Source organism: Xenopus laevis, chromosome 1S (assembly GCF_017654675.1).
Source record: "Xenopus laevis strain J_2021 chromosome 1S, Xenopus_laevis_v10.1, whole genome shotgun sequence".
In the NCBI taxonomy this organism is placed as follows: domain Eukaryota; kingdom Metazoa; phylum Chordata; class Amphibia; order Anura; family Pipidae; genus Xenopus; species Xenopus laevis.
The window spans coordinates 11,684,305-11,701,933 of NC_054372.1; the positions used below are offsets into that span (position 1 = coordinate 11,684,305).

The 17,629-nt window shown below is 37.8% G+C and overlaps 1 protein-coding gene across 1 annotated transcript; it reads right to left on the bottom strand.

Annotated features, from left to right (window-relative positions):
- Nucleotides 1-767: 767 nt before the first annotated feature.
- slbp.S (stem-loop binding protein S homeolog) lies at nt 768-13,850 on the bottom strand (the record flags this gene model as incomplete). The annotated part of the gene is given in 8 exon segments (NM_001092406.1): nt 768-1,796; nt 2,842-2,890; nt 4,446-4,595; nt 4,812-4,943; nt 7,036-7,098; nt 9,847-9,954; nt 10,805-10,936; nt 13,762-13,850. Coding segments are annotated over 8 exon segments (765 nt in total). The 3' UTR covers nt 768-1,703.
- Between the last annotated feature and the right edge of the window lie 3,779 nt (nt 13,851-17,629).

Genomic DNA, 17,629 nt, shown 5'->3' on the forward strand with positions numbered 1-17,629 from the left:
AATCTCAGACCTGCCGAGGTTGTATACAAATCAATGGGAGAGGTCCAGAAGATATGCTGATCTGTGCTGGGTTTCATGCAATAATCCGAAGATTGTGGTTTTCGTGCGGAAATTTTTTTGGGGGAAAACGTATTGATAAACAGGAAAAAAAAAGCAGTTTTCAGAAGATTAGGAGATAAATTCAGACTGATAAATGGGCCTCCAAGTGTCATAAGCTCACTAGTGAAATATATCCCATATATCTGATTCTGTTGCTCCAACCCAGTGCAGTGAAGAATCAGAGCTTCAAGCATCCACACATGCATGGGTAAATCCTTTAATATTATAAACACGAGTGACCAGAGCCTGTGCAAGATTATCGCAAAATCTCTAAATAGAAAAAGGCAGTTGCGTGTAATAGACTGCATGTTGGACCTATAGGAATACAGCAGCAGAAAAGTATCTTACCGATACATATTTGAACTGCGTATTGAATATTTGTTTCCATCTGGACAAAGCTACAGCACTATAATTAAACTTAGTACCACAGGAAATCAACTTTTGACAGCTAGTATGCAAGCAACATCAGGGATCAGAACAAAATCAGAAACAAAAAGGCTTATACAATGGCTAAACAAACTGTTCAATAATGCTGACGATTTGCACAAAAACAGTAAGAAACAGTGCAGAAAACAACTTAAAGGGTTGTTCACCGTTAAATTAACTTTCAGTATGATGTAAAGTGATATTCTGAGAATTGGCAGTTGGTTTTCATTTTTTATATTTTTTAGTTATTTTGCTTTTTATTAGGCAGCTTTGCAATTTCAGCGACCTGGTTGCTAGGGTTCAAATTACCCTAGCAACCATGCATTGATTTGAATAAGTGACTGTTTTATGAATAGGAGAGTTTTTTTAAATACTCAAAGAAATGGATTACAGAATCCGTATTATGAAGTAATATATGGAGTAAAAGGTCTATAGAATACAGCAGCTCTCATGACCAAACTGAGGTAACACATTGCATAAAAAAGAATTTTAACTATATTCAGGCTGATAAAACGCATTTCAGCTTTACCCAGATTGCCTATGATTATGAATTGCTGGGTAAGCATGAAACGCGTTAGGCACCATGAGGGTAAAGGCTATGTATTTTAATAGAATATAATAAATTTCTTTTTTATAAGCATTAATATAAAGTTAAAATTCTTTTTTGCAATATGAATAGGAGATACATGAATAGAAGAGTAATAAAAAGTAGCAGCAACAATAAATTTGTAGCCTTACAGAACATTTTGTTTTTTAGATGGGGGTCAACGACCCCCATTTAAAAGTTGGAGTCAGTAGAAAGCAAATAATTACAAAACTGTAAAAAATAATAAAGACCAACTGAAAAGTTGCTTAGAATTGGCTATTCTGTAATATACTAAATGCTAACATGAAGGTGAACCACCCTTTTATTTACATTTTATTAAACCTGTGAAGCAATTACCATACTGCAGATACAGTTCAGCTGCTCCTATAATATCAAGTGCTTTGAAGAACACCACGTAGCAGCCTTTTACCAGCACCAAAAAACTATGCGTTAGTTAAGGCAGTCCGGTTACTTCGTGAAATCTTACTCCATGTAGCTGCACAAAAGTGGACCTGGGAGTGAAATTTGCTTCTACTGTATGTGTAAAATACAAATCCCAAGCCCTTCCTTCTGGTAATGCAGTGTGTGTGTGTTAACTAAGTAATTCCTCCTCAATAACGCAGGGTTCCAGATCAAAGGCATCCTCTGCTTCAACTTTCCGGACCTTAGTAGGCGTTCCTGTGAACTAATGAAAAGAAATTGTTAGGGCTGAGAGGAGCGGTAGGGAAGGTGTCCACACAGTGAGCTAAAGGCAATTAAACTTAAAAAAAAAATTTAAATTACCTACTCACACTAAAAATAAATGTAGGTAGTTCATTGGCAACAGTATATATCAGATATGACCGCACTTGTACAAAAGTGACCAGTCACATGTGATAAGCCTTAAAGGAGAACTAAACTCTAAAAATGAATGTGGCTAAAAATGCCATATTTTATATAGTGAACTTATTGCACGAGGCTAAAGTTTCCGCTTGTCAATAGCAGCAATGATCCAGGACTTCAAACTTGTCACAGGGGGTCACCATCTTGGAAAGTGTCTGTGACACTCACATGCTCAGTGGGCTCTGAGCAGCTGTTGAGAAGCTAAGCTTAGGGCTCGTCACTAATTATCCAGCAGAAAATGAGGTTGGTCTGTAATATAAGCTGATACTAAAGGGCCGATTATGATTATGCTTAGGTGCCCTAAGGCGGATTCAGTGTAACGGGATGCCCACATTAAAATTAGATGTACATTTGCTAAGGATGCACCGAATCCACTATTTTGGATTCGGCTGAACCCCGAATCCTTCAAAGATTAGACCGAATACAGAACGGAAACATATTTTGCATATGCAAATTAGGGGTAGGAAGGGGAAACATTTCTTGCTGCCTTGTTTTGTGACAAAAAGTCATGCGATTTCCCAAATTAGGGATTCACTTCAGCCAGGTAGAAAGATTCGGCCAAATCCTGCTGAAAAAGGGCGAATCCCGAACTGAATCCTGTTTTTGGTGCATCCCTAATATTTGCGTCAGAACCCCCCTCACTTCATTTACCAGCTCCAATCCTTTTATGCCCGACGCTCTGTCAGTGTTTACAACTTAAGTCTCTTAATTTGCCATGGGTAAGAGGCACAATAGAAAAAATAAAGTTTTGGTTGAATACAAATTTCATATAATATGCCCCAATAAAATTCATTTAATAAACCACCCAACCACAATCCTAATACAGAATTGAAATTCAGATGACTTACTAGGTTATCTTGAGAGCTTGTTTCTGTGCAGATCATATCTTCTTCCATACTGGGAAGTTAAAAACAAACTACATCAGGACCACAGCATAACAAAGTCTTTTCATTGCAAATCATAAATGAAAGAATAATCTCTGCAGTTTGTGTGGCCAGCTGATTAAGCGAGACTAATGAACTTTGCATTCTGCTGACTACTTTATTTTCAGTGATAAAACAGGTTTAAAACCAAAGCAGGAGTTCAAAATTGTTACAAGTATTCATGACAAAGAATGCACTTTCCTAACCCATACACAAGGACTTAAAAGTGATACTGACAAGTAAAATACTGTTATTACTGTACACTCGAAATTGCATACAGGTAATGATCATTTTGCTTTTGTGTTACTTGAAGATCCTAAACCTGTTTTGCCAACCCGACTGTCCCTTTCAAACCTGTTAGAACTTCTAACACACACAGATTACTGAAGCACAAATATGACAGTCCCCCATCTGGAGGGGAACCTTGTGGGAACAGATAGGTAATGTAAGAACACGAGGCAGTACTTTTATGGCTAAACTATTTAAGGTGTTGTTCACCTTTGAGTTAACTGTTCATATGATGTAGAGAGAGTGGTATTCTGAGACTTTGCAATTGGTTTTCATTTTTTATTGTTTGTGGTTTTTGAGTTATTTAGCTTTTCATTCAGCAGCTCGTTTGCAACTTCAGCAATCTGGTTGCTATGGTCCAAATTACCCTAGCAACCATGCATTGATTTGAATAAGAGGCTGGAATATGAATAGGAGAAGGAGTGAATAGAAAGACGAGTAACAAGTAGCACTAGCAATTAATGTGCAGCCTTAGAAAGCATTTGTTTTTAGATGAGGTCAGGGACCCCCATTGGAAAGCTGGAAAAGAAAAAAATGTAAATACTTAAAGAACTATAAAATAATGAATGAATGTCACTTTAGAACGTTAAAATTAACTTGAAGACGAATCACATTTAAGTTGACGTTTAGTATGTAACAGAATGGCCAGATCTTAGCAACTTTTCATTTTGTCTTCATTATTTTTATTTTTTTATTTTTTTTATAGTTTTGAGTTAATTGCCTTCTTTTTCTGATTCTTTCCAACTTTCAAATGGGAGTCACTTGGCACTCCTAAAAACAAATGCTCTGTAAGGCTACAAATGTAGTTATTGAATTTATAGGACTCTTTCTATTCAGGCCTCTTCTATTCATAGTCCTGTCTCATACAAATCAATGCATGGTTGCTAGGGTAATTTGGAGCCAGACTACTAAAATTGTAAACTGGAGAGCTGCTGAATAAAAAGCTAAATATCTCAGAAAGCACACAAAAAATATGAAAACCAATTGCATAATGTCTCAGAATATCACTCTATATATCATACCAAAAGTTAATGTAAAGGTGAACCACCCCTTATTATGAAAAAGTGATGAGGTACATGCAGTTAAGAAAATAAGACCATTGGATTGAACAAGATCCACGATCTAAGACTGCAGTTCACCTAAACAGGTGTCATTTTACATCACAGCATCACATCATTCTACTTGCTCAAGCAAATAAAAAAATAAATAAATAATAATTCTATTACAGGTTGACCACTTACAAAGGCTGCAAGTCACTGCCTTCTTCTGCAGGAGGGTCCCACTGATGTAGAGCAATTCTCCACAGCCTAATTTGCTGGTCCCAAGATCTGCGACTGTATTTTTTGAACTTACTGGGAGTTCTAGGATGCACATTAGGCTCTCGAAGATGTCTGAAAGAGAAACCGCTTAAAATGTATTACGCATAAAAGTAGTTGTATACTATATCAAATATAGGGTATGGGGGGGGGGCAATTTACCAACATAGGTCCTACATTACTGCAGTGCAGTTAACGGTTGCAACTAATCAGCAATTGGTTTCATTAGAATAAAATACATTAGCCAGTCAATTTATTATGTAAAAGTGCTAATTGTACACAAGAGATTACCTTGGCACTGCCTTAATGTATCTGTCATATGCAATAGTGTTTTTTCCATAATTTATCTGCTTTTGTCTTCTTGCTATAACAGCTGGGTCAGTTTCCATCTCTCCATGTGTAGATGAATCCTTTGAATCAGAACTGCAGAAAAAAAAAAAAAATAAATAAAAAAACAGGGGAATAAGTATCCAAGTAATTCAAAATAGATCTTACTTTTGATTACAGTAGAACTTGGTTTTGCAAGAAATGTCTAGTACAGGTATGGGACCTATTATAAAGAATGCTCTGGATCTTTCCGTAATTTGGATCTTCATACCTTAAGTCTACTAGAAAATCATTTAAACATTAAATAAAGCCAATAGTGTGGTTTTGCTTCCAATAAGGATTGATTTTATCTTAGTTGGGATAAAGTACAAGCTACAGTTTTATTACAGAGAAGGAAATAATTTTTAAAAATTTGGATAAAATGGAGTCTATGAAAAGACAGCCTTCCCGTAATTGGAGCTTTCTGGATAAGAGATCCCATATCTGTACAACATCTGCAGATGAAAGCAATAATTAATGGGACAATTTGTACAAGTAACCAATAGCAATCAGAGCTCATAACTGAACCCTCAATATTTTAGCAAGCAGCGCTGACCTGTCCTTTGGTGCATACCAACTCCTACACAACAAATAAAGGATTGTGCTAAACATGTAACGCAAGTATTCCATATTCCCCCAAATCTTATGGGTACTTGCTTAGCCTTGATTAATGTCATATGAATTTAAAGCAATTAATAAATCTCGTTCAGATGAAAGCTTATATAATTGCAGAATATGGTTTTAGATTGGGCCACATTTTAGAAATCTTAGCAGAATCAAAATTGCTTAGTTTTTAGGAATATCAAGTTACATTGCTTGTTTTCTAGATCAAGAGTAGGCAAGTTGCAATTAAATAAAAATGTTTTGAAAAATCCACCTTTAAGGCAATAAAAATGCAGATTTATTTAAAAAGCCAATTCATATCATGTAAAAGGGGTGGTTCACCTTTAAGTAAACTTTTAGTATGTTCTACAGCTGCCAATTCTAAGCAACTTTTTCAATAGGTCTTCATTAATTTTGTATAATTATTTATTTTTTTAATTTGCAATTTTTCCCTGACTTTCCAGGTTTCAAATGGAGTCACTGACCCCATCCTAAAACAAATGCTCTGTAAGGCTACATTTTTATTTTTATTGCGGCTTTTTATTACTCTTCTTTCTATTCAGGCCTCTCCTATTCATATGCCAGTCTCTTACTTAAATCAATGCATGGTTGCTAGGGTAATTTGGACCCTAGCAACCAGATGGCTGAAATTGCAAACTGGAGAGCTGCTGAATAAAAATCTAAACTAAAACGACAAATAAAAAATTGCAAATTGACTCAGAATATCATTCTACATCTTACTAAAAGTTAATTTCAATGTTAACAACCCCTTTTAAGCAATACAATTATGGAAAGCCTCAATAACCTTCACCTTCAGTTGCAGGCTGGAAAAAAAGCCATAAAAAAAATTCCACAGGGTTATCCAGATCATGACTGGGATGAATGAAAATCTTCATAGACATCTGTACCAAAACCGGAACTTTGCTTTAAATGCAATGGCATACTAGATTACTTGCCCACAAAAAAAAAAAAACGTGCATAGCAGGAGCAAACTAGTCTCCTCAAAATGCTTTCCTGCAATAGAGAACATAAATTGCTGGTGGGAAAATGAAGGTTTTTTGTTTCGCCCGAAGTTTCCTCACAAGGAGACTTTGGAAAAATCTAAGCACCATGAATCTTTCCACCGGCAATTTCCCATTATCCGTAGTGAAAAGTTTTTTGCAGATTAGTCGACCATGTTATTGATTTCATCACAGGCAGCTCTCCTAGTGTGCCGTAGCCATACAAAATGACCTTCAAAATTAGGGATGCACCGAATCCTCTATTTTGGATTCAGCCAAACCTCAGAATCCTTCGTAATACCGAACCTATACGCAAATTAGGGGTGGGAAAGAAAAACGTTATTCCTTATTTTGTGTTTTGAATATGCAAATTAGGATTCAGCTTGGCAGAAGGATACGCCCGAATCAGACTGAAAAAGGCAGAATCCCGAACCAAATCCTGGATTCGGTGCAACCCTATTCAAAATACAGAAGTAGCTCATCCATATAATGCAAAATTAAAACCCTGCTGAGTCTAGAGCCAGACATACAAAGATGTACCTCACCTTCCAGACGATGATCTTCTCTCTCTTCCACCAAACTCATGAATCAGAAGTTTCCTCCTGTATCTGGGAAAGCATAGGATGTCATAAGACCACAACACACTAAAACAATTAGGTGAAAAAGAAAAGCATCAAGATATCAGATTTTCCACAAATGTGGTTGTGTGTAGCAGAAAATGACTAAGTCCTTTGCGACTGCAACAGTTTTTCTGGCGAAGTGTGAATGTAAAACGAAGCATTGTGCCAGACATACACTGGGGCTCATTTATCAAAACTGGGCAAATTTGCCCATGGGCAGTTACCTATAGCAACCAACCAGTGATTAGCTTTTGGAAACCAGCTACAAGTAGAACAATGCATGCAGCAATCTGATTGGTTGCCATGGGGTTACTGCCCATGGGCAAATTTGCACAGCGTTGATAAATTACCCCAACTGAAGCTATTCAAGTAACATGCTTGATAAATAAGACTTTCAAAAAATAGCCAGCACTTAAATGTTTAAGGTGTTTTGGCTTAGTTATTTTTACTTTTAAAAGGGGATGTCCACCTTCACACTTTTTTCAGTTCAGTTGGTGTCATATAGTTCACCAGAAATAAAGACTTTTTCCAATTACTTTCTATTTGTGACAATTTTTCTAGTATTGAAGTGTAAAGTTTTATTTTTCACCTTCAAAAGCAGCTCGGGGGGGGGGGGGGGTCACTGACTGCTCTAAATCAGAGATCCTCAACCTTTTGAACCGGTGAGTAACATTCAGAAGTAAAAGGAGATGGGGAGCAACACTAGCCTGATAAATGTTCTTGGGGTGCCAAATAAGTGCTGTGATTGGTCATTTAGTAGCCCCTATGTGGATTGGCAACCTGCATCAAGACTATTTGGCAGTACACCTGTTTTTTATACAACTAAAACTTGCATCCAAGCCTGAAATTCTAAAATAAGCCCCTGCCACTGGGAGCAACATCCAAGGGGTTGGAGAGCAACATGTTGCTCACGAGCTACTGGTTGGGGATCACTGCTCTAAATTGATACATTTTGTTACCTTTGTCTCTGCTGAGCAGAATCCCTGAGTTTCATTAAAGGCAGCTGTTAGAATTGATACAATAGTTGCTCATTACACAGATACATTAAGTTGATACATTTCTCAGCAGTATCAACTTAATGTGGACCTGTCACCCAGACACAACAATCTGTATAATAAGTCCTTTTCAAATTAAACATGAAATCCAATTTCTATTTTTTATTAAAGCATTCATAGCTGTTGTAAGCTCATTTAAAAATCTCAACTGTCAATCAAATATTGTCTGCAACTCCTCTACGCCATGGGCATAGAGGTGGTACAGACAATTACTTTCACTTTCCATTCAGCACTTCCTGCATGTCACTGTTCTCCTCATATTTTCCCCGTTCTCTTTACCATTTAAATCTGTAGCAGGACATGGGGATGGACATCAGGTCCCCCATTCTGGTGCACAAACAAGATTCTGAGATGATACAAGGCTTGTCTTAATAACAGTGTCCACAAAATGGTTCCTGCCTGCTTGCTATTATTATGAATTCCCGGACCGATGGAAACAAGATCCAAATAATGTAAATAGTGTAATTAAAGTTCATTTTGCTTGACTAATGTGATAAAATAGGATTTGGAATAATTGTTTTGGGTGACTGGTCACACTTAATGCATCAACTTAATGTAGCCAAGTGTAACATTTCAGAATCTACTCCTGGATCACTGACAGACATGAACATTAAATTGTAAACTCACATTTTGGGAAAACAGTAAAAAATAAAAGATGGAAAGTAATTGAAAAAATAGTCTGTTTATGCTGAACAATCTGAAAACAACCGAACTGAAAGTGTTTGGAAGGTGAACAACTCCTTTAAAGGAGACAAAAACATACCAATTCAGTTACAGTTTATAAACTACACCATGTGTGTTAGCAGAGAACAGGAATCAAAATCCCAGCACAAATTAAGCAATTCCAAAAATTTTATTTACAGGGTGGTTCACCTAAAAGTTAACTTTTAGTATGTTATAGAAGACTAAGCAACTTTTCTATTGGTTTTCTATAGTTTTTGAAGTAATGATCACCTTCTTCTTACTGTTCCAGCTTTCAAATGGGGTGGGGGGGTCACTCCTTCCAGCAGCCAAAAAAAACTATTGCTATTGTAAGGCTACAATTATTGTTAAGTTTTACTACTTATTTTGTATTCTGGTCCACTGCAATTCATATGCCAGTCTCGTTCAAACCATTCCCTGGTTGCTAATGCTAATTTGGACCTTAGCAACCAGATGGTCTCAGAAATTTAAACTGGAAAACTGTGGAAAGTGAAAGACTGAAAATTGTCTAAGAATATTTCCCTACATAATACAGGTATGAAAACAGTTATCCAGACTGCCCGGTGGCTTTCTGGATAATTGAACTTTCTGTAGTTTGGCTCTTCATACCTTAAGTCTACCAAAAAAAATCATGAATGCATTTTATAAGCCCATTGGGCTGTTCCGTTATTAATAAGGATAAATTACTGTATATCTTAGTTGGGATCAAGTACAAGGTACGAATTTATTACAGAAAAAAAAGGAAATAATTGTTAAAAATGTGGATTTGGATAAAATGGAGTCTATGGGCGATGTCTTTACATAATTTAGATTTCTGGATAAAGGATCCCATACCTGTATTAAAAATTAGCTCAAAGGTGAACGACCCTTTTAGTTTTACAAAGTATTGTAAGCACAGATTTTTTTTTTTAGATATTTAGTCCTAAGTTTATTCTCACAGCACACCAGAAAAAAAAAAAAAAATTATATATAGACCAACCGCTCTATGTCTTGGTCAACTTTTTCCCTCAGCTGCTCCTCTTCTTCCACTGCACTGCCCCAGTCTTTGCATCTTGGCACTGGTTTGTGACTTTCAGGGGTTGTAAAGCTGGTAGAAAAAAAAAAAAAAAAAAGTTGTGTTTTTGAACAAATGTACTATACAGAAATTCCTTTTTAGGCAGAGAGGAGATCTCAAACCATCAAGGGGAACTCCACAAAAACATAACAAGCTTTTTGAAAAGTAAATATTATTTCAAGCAACTTTGTAATATACAACATTTAAGAAATATGCAGACTTTCAATGATTTTTGATGGGTTGGGACAGATCCCTAAGGGTAAGGGCACACCTGACGATTGGGGAGATTTAGTCGCCTCTTCTTTGTGGCAACTAATCTCCCCAAACGGCTTTCCCCCCCCTTTCTTCTGTCGGCTATAATGAAAAATCACCTGCTGCATGGCACACGCGACACTTCATATTCCAAAGTCGCCCAAAGTTTCCTTGCGAGGAAAAAAATGGAATCTGCTTAAAATTTACTTTAAAATGTATTTGGCTTCAAGATGAACAACCTCAAAAATGGCAACATGGTTGTTTTCTGTAGAAAACTACAACTGCTTATTTAATCTCAAGTGAAAAATGAAACTGGTTTCCCTTCCTTGAAGGAATGCTGCTAGAAAGTATAATGGACAAAGTTGAAAATCTTTTATGAAACAGAATGCAATTTTCACTGGGTAAAAAAAAAAAATACATAAGTTAGCATATGAAAGTTTTCTCAAGAAGAGAGATTATACCACAATTTTCATTTTGGGAATGGCCAAGCCTCATGTGACATGTTTAGTCTACTTCACTCAAAGGATCACATATTTATCTCCAATAAACTGTTACATTTCGAAACTAAAAGAAAGGGAAACATGCAGGAAAAACTCAAAGAGCAGCATTATATGCCGACGCTATACAATACCTGTCAGGCCTCTTGTCAGGTTCCTCGGAAGGCTTACTGTCAAATACCGTGGAATCTGTATCATCGTAACGTCTCAGTTTCCCGTCTGAGCATCTCTTTCTTCCTTGTGACCATCGAGATGGTGCAGGAGGCCTAGAACAAGCGGAAAAGTTTAGGTTTTCAGTCATCATTTAGAACAACTGACACACACACACACACACACACACATTACACTGAAAGCCAGCTAAATAAGATATTGTGATATTACAGTTTGGATTCAGTTTAGGCGAGTTGCATAGACTCTGCTGAAGAATCTTGAAACTCTGGTTCGCTTCAAACAAAAATGTCATTTTGACAGCTATCCAGAAAATAAAGTAAGCTGCTCCTGGCATTAATCAGCAACAGAATCCAACGCCCAACCTCCGCACAAAAAGGAAAAAAATAGCGGAAACTTCATATAGAAGTTCAGCACAGAGAAGCTACAGGCTGATAAGAGAACCCATGCACAGACAGTACTGTGTGAAATGCTGGTTGGCTAATACACATTTAAAATGGTTTTGTTGCAAACACCTAAAATCCTAGGAAGGGGGTGAGCAAACTCTGCCATGTGGGAAAACATCGCCTGGCTTTTAAATCCCAGCCACATGGTTTACATTCACCTTTTTACGCTAAAGCAAACCACAAAATGCCCAGCAACTTGCTCACCATTGACTGTGTGGTACTTAAGGGATACTGTCATGGGAAAAAAAAAAATTCTAAATGAATCAGTTAATAGTGCTGCTCCAGCAGAATTCTGCACTGAAATCCATTTCTCAAAAGAGCAAACAGATTTTTTTTTATATTCAATTTTGAAATCTGACATGGGGCTAGACATTGTCAATTTCCCAGCTGCCCCAAGTCATGTGACTTGTGCTCTGATAAACTTCAATCACTCTTTACTACTGCAAGTTGGAGTGATATCCCCCTCCCTCCCTTTTCCCCCCCAGCAGCCTAACAACAGAACAATGGGAAGGTAACCAGATAGCAGCTCCCTAACACAAGATAACAGCTGCCTGGTAGATCTAAGAACAACACTCAATAGTAAAACCCATGTCCCACTGAGACACATTCAGTTACATTGAGAAGGAAAAACAGCAGCCTGCCAGCAAGCATTTCTCTCCTAAAGTGCAGGCACAAGTCACATGACCAGGGGCAACTGGGAAATTGACAAAATGTCCAGATTTCAAAGTTAAATATAAAAAAATCTGTTTTCTCTTTTGATAAATGAATTTCAGTGCAGAATTCTGCTGGAGTAGCACTATTAACTGATGTGTTTTTGAAATGACAGGATCCCTTTAAAGTGTTAATAGGACCACATACCAATCCTATTTTAGGATGTTAGTCAAGCAAAATATAATTTATTTCGTGTGAGTAAAGTTTAAATATTGTTACTTTTAGTCTTGGAATTCACAATCACTTGAAACAGGCAGCAGCCATTTTGTGGACACTTAGTGTGTGCACCATGAATCCTACGATCCCAGGGGGCGGCCCTTATTTTTTTTAAATGGGAGTTCTATTTAGGATTACCCAATGACATATACTATTAAAATGTATATTATTATGAAAATGGTTTTACATGAACTATGCAATATATATTTTTTTTTTATAGAGACCTACATTGTTCGGGGTATACAGGTGCCCTTTAAGCATTCTCAGGTGACTTTCCTCAATTTCAGCTAATTTTGGGGCAAAAAATCTGCTGACCACCGAAATGTCTAGAGAATCCACCAGTTTTATCAATGTTTATTGAAATTGTTTATGTATTAGGGCCTTATGGGACCCCTATATCTCCTGGACCCCCTCTGTAGTTACAGCCGTGGTGATGGGAAAAACTACTCCATTTTGCTTCATGGAAAATTTAAAATAGGCATATTTTCACATATATTCATTTTTTTACTTTTTTCACTGCACATATTGTACTATTCTTAAGGTACTTTTGAAATGGACTTTGGCTGGTTTGGAAAACTAGACCTGGCAACCCTGATAATAACGAATGTTCTCCGCTGAGCAGGTGCCTTTTATTATTATTATTATTATAATAAAAGTATTTTTAATTTGGCTATGATCACAGTTTCTTCCATGGCTGAATTAAAAGAGGCGGTTCACCTTCAGGTTCTTTTAAGAGGTTCCAAAATGGCCAATTCTAAGCAACTTTTCAATAGGTCCTCATTAATTATCGTTTATGAATTATTTGCCTTCTCCCGACTTTCTAGCTTTCAAAAAAGGGAGTCACCGACCCCTTCTAAAAATAAATCTCTAAAGCTACACATTTGTTATTGCTAATTCTTATTAATCGTCTGTTCCGACCCTCCCCTATTAATATTCCATATTTTCACCCACATCAATGCCCAGTTGCTAGGTTAATGACCCTAGCAACCAGATTGCCAACAACGCAAACTGGAGAGCTGCTGAATAAAAAGCTAAATAACTAAAAAAAAACACAAATAATAAAAAATGAAAACCAATTGCAAATAGTCTCAGAATATCCCTCTCTACATCAGACTAACAGTTAATTTAAAGGTGAACAACCCCATTAAGAATAGAGGCCAATTCCCTTGTTTCTCTATGGACAAGGGGCACAAATGACTGAAAGCAGAATTTAAAGACAAAGGTGCAGAAGGGAAAGGCTGGGGCCAAGCAGAGGCGCTAAACCTGGCAGCTCAGGGCGCTTATCAGCTCCAGGCGCAACTTGTGGGGGAGGGAAGCCGATTGGCGCCAAACCTAAAAACCAGAGGGGCCTATTTACAACGTCTACTCAGAAACACTCTGTGACTCCCCTGATAATAAACTACAAGCTGCGAAAGGGATTGTGGGAATTCCAGTTTCTCTTCCAAGAGAGCAGAAATGGGACAAAAGGGAAGGCAGAGCTGTAAAGCACCAACAGCGCCGGATCTCTACTCCCAGCGTTCCCTGGGCTCCCCTTTACCCGTGTACATTACCTGTGTTCCTCGGTGACATTGCGCCAGTGGTGAGACATGATCGCGATCCCTGAGCCGGTGAGCTCTCTTCCTTACAAGATGTTCTCTTAGGTCTGGGGAAGGGCGCCAGAAACACACAAACATAAGCCGCCTCCTGTACGTGAGGATGTACCATTTACCACGCGGGGGTGGGAGAATGATTATAAACCGATACCAACGCGCACTCCTCAACAGCAAGCGAACCCCATCACATCCAGACTTCGCTTGTATATGCTTTAAAGTGAAATCAAAATGAGCAGTGACAAACAAAATGAAAGATTAGATTTATATTGGATTCTAACACCCCTCCTCGTGAATGGAAGATTCGAAGTAATCGCTTTGGGATTGGCTCAGCGTTGCACTCCGTCAGCGCTGGGAAAGGGAGGGCGGAGCTAAGCCAAATTCATTGAGCTGATAGGTGCAGCTTTGAACCAGACATTTCCCCGCCAAAATACAGTGTCCTCATTTGGCGCAAAAAAAAAAGTCGATATTGTTACAAATAAACGATAATGCTAATGCTTTTTGGCCTCTTATTTCACTGAGGAACTGTTGTTTTAATTTTCCACATAGTTTACCTTTACTGTGAAATATTTGAAAGAGGAATTACTTTTGAGGTGTTGGCGTGCTTGAGTAAATGTGACACTTGTACAGGGCTGGTTTCAGATGAGGGCCCTTGCTGCCAGCTCTGAGCTCAACAACAACTGACAGCTAGTCTTGCCGCCTGGCCTGTAAAAACGATGCTCAGTACCAATGTTATCAATAGGGAAAAGAGATAAAAATATAGGAAGGACGGTATTTTTTTACCAGAAAAGGTGGCAGCCCTAATAGAGAAGAAAGTTAAAAACATAGGAGGAGACAGTTCATTTTTTTTTTACCACAAACTGGGCAACCTGACCGCCTTTAGCCGGATAACACTTGAACTAACAACTGCACTTATATGGCAGTCACACACAGTAGCCTACAGACTTAATACCCCTCTGAATTGTGTCTGTAAAGTGCCATAGATGTTAATAAGCCCACATTGAGGTGGACGAAATCTGCTGATCCGATCATAATGCACGTGGTCGGATCGCTGGGCCGCATATACGCACAGATGTGGCCGCAATCCGACGGGGTTTTAAAACCTGCCCAATCGACATCTTGCTGACTTTCGGCCAGATATCGATCGGGGAAGCCCGTCAGATGGCTCCACTCACGGGTAGGGTTGCCACCTGGCTGGTATTTTACTGGCCTGGCTGGTAAAAATGATGGTTGATCCCAATGTTAGTAATAGGGAAAAAAGATAAATATGTAGGAAGGCCGGTATTTTTTTCCAGAAAAGGTGGCAACCCTACTCACGGGCCAATAAGCTGCCGACTACCATTTAGATTGTAAGCCCTACAGGGTAGGGTCTTCCAGCCTTCTCTTTCCTTGACACTGAGCACTTAATCTGTATTGTAATTATATTTATATGAATTGTATTTCTAATAATGCACTTATTGTTACGTATTAATGCAGTCACCCCTTGTTTGTTACTATTAATTTATTGTTTTGCTGTACAGTGCTTTGCCTTTTATACAAATAAAAATATACATACATATATACAATTACTAACTATACTCCCTGCTAATAATACTGGCATCAATTATATACGTATTGGCTGTAGGGCTCCAATAATGATATTCCCTGGCTGCAGTTCTACTACCCCATCCCCCACTATACTCCACTATAAGTAACCTGGTTACAAATGATGCCCCCTGCAGTTGCCCCCCCCAGATAGTTTGTATAACAAATAATGTTGTCCCAGGTCCCACACAAGGCAAGGCCCATGTCCAACTGCATAACTAGAAGCTCCAGGTGTCAGACCCCATATTGAAATCTTTTCAGGGCCCCCCATTTATCAATTGCTCATTATTCCGCTCTCCGTAAACCCTTCTATTGATCTTTGGCCCTTCAGGCCGCAAAGTCCTCCTGTGCTGCGTGTATATACCTTTTGCCGGCACACCCGGGGTCCGGGAGGTAAGAAGGAAGTGCAGGGAGCGGGTCTGGGCCCAAAAGAGCCAGGGCCCACTGGGTTTTTTCCCAGTGTCCTGCCGGCCCAGTCAGACCCTGAGGAGACAGCATGTGTTACTTGAAATTGCTTGTTCGTTCAATGTTTCAGCCCCTTCGAATATCCTATATATTATTCTGCCGAATGAAAAGTTATTTGCAACAAACTATTATTTGATAAATGCACTGCTCTGATATTATGGGGGTTATTTATTAAACTACGGTCGAGCTTTTTGGGGTACAACTCAAATTTTTCGAGATTTCTTAAAGCCCTATGCAACAAAAAGCCCAAATCCGAACATACACCATCACAAACATGCCGAGGTTGTGTATAATTGAATGGCAGAGGTCCCTATACTATTTTAACGTTTCTGTGGTCTGCTCTAGAATTAGCCCAAAAACCTTTTCAGGCTCTTTGGGCAATATGCAAAAATTGTGCGATGCGGGAAAAAACGTACGATTTGGGTTTTCACATAATTTTATTGAGTTTTAACCCGAACCCATTGTGGATTCTAGTTTGGTCGCACTTTTTTTTATTTAAAAGATCAGAAAAATTCAGATTTTGATAAATAACCCCCTACATGTGTATATTTCTGATATTCTGAAGAAGTTAAAGACGCAGAGCTACCCATATGATGAATTCCTGACCATGAGGCTTTTGTAGCCTTTGTTTCCAGGCAGACATGTGTTCCTAGTAGTATTTTCCCAACATGCAGCACACAAAGATTATCTCCCGCACTGGGGAGTTTTGTCCTTCATGCAGAATTCACGACAGATGAAATGTATGTAAAACTTTGTTTTCTGTCACATTTCCACTTGTACTTTCACAGGTCTAAATGCATTTGAATACAACTTTGATGTTTGTGTGTTTTTGTGTGATGGTGAGTGCAGGCTGAAGAGTGTGTTATTGTTTTTTTGTGACAATGAATTTCCTTAATAAATAAAAAAAATATACACTACGCTATCCTTTTTTTATATATATATATCATTTATGTTTCTATATTTTTTTAATTAAGTAACAATAAAAAGAAAATGCATGCATATTACATTACATACATACACTTCTCATTATATCCAAATCGCCTCATAAATTTATTCCAATATCTCACTAAAACGCCTGGTTGCAAAGGAAAATAAGACCAGATAGCTGCTTAAATACCAAATAGGAGAGCTGCTGAACAAAAAGCTAAATAACTGAAAAACCATAAAAATAAGAAAATAAGGCCATTTGCAAATTCTCTCAGAACATCATTGTCTACACCATAAAAGTTAAACTAAATATGAACTACCCCTTTAAGTAATACCAGGAGCAATTGTTTTCTTTGATCCGTTGGCCCACAGCAACCAGTTAACAATTACATTTTATTCTTTTACTAAACTCAACATTCTGAATGCTTTATCGTATTGGTTCCTAAATGTCACTAAATAAACTATATTGTAACTATGATAGTGCTATAGTCTTGGGATGGCTCTATGGCCACTTCTTTTGGTCCTCCAATTTATTTAAGTGGACAACTTATTTAAAAATTAAAGGACAAGATAAGCAAAAGTCACTGGGGGTGTGATTATTTATTAGGCAACCCCTAGCTCATGACTTAATTTGCTTACCCGATATCCTCCAATTACATTCACAATTTAATAACTTTCTTATGAAGAATTTTACTTTGCAAAATGAATTTTTTTATCTATGTAATTTTCTTTCAATATATGACTTTATTGCATTTCCCCCATGGAGAGTTAAATAGACCTGGTAGTTAGTTGAATAAATAAGAAAGTAACAGTGGGTGGGCTGCTAACAGGAAGTGGGGGGAGAGCCAGAACC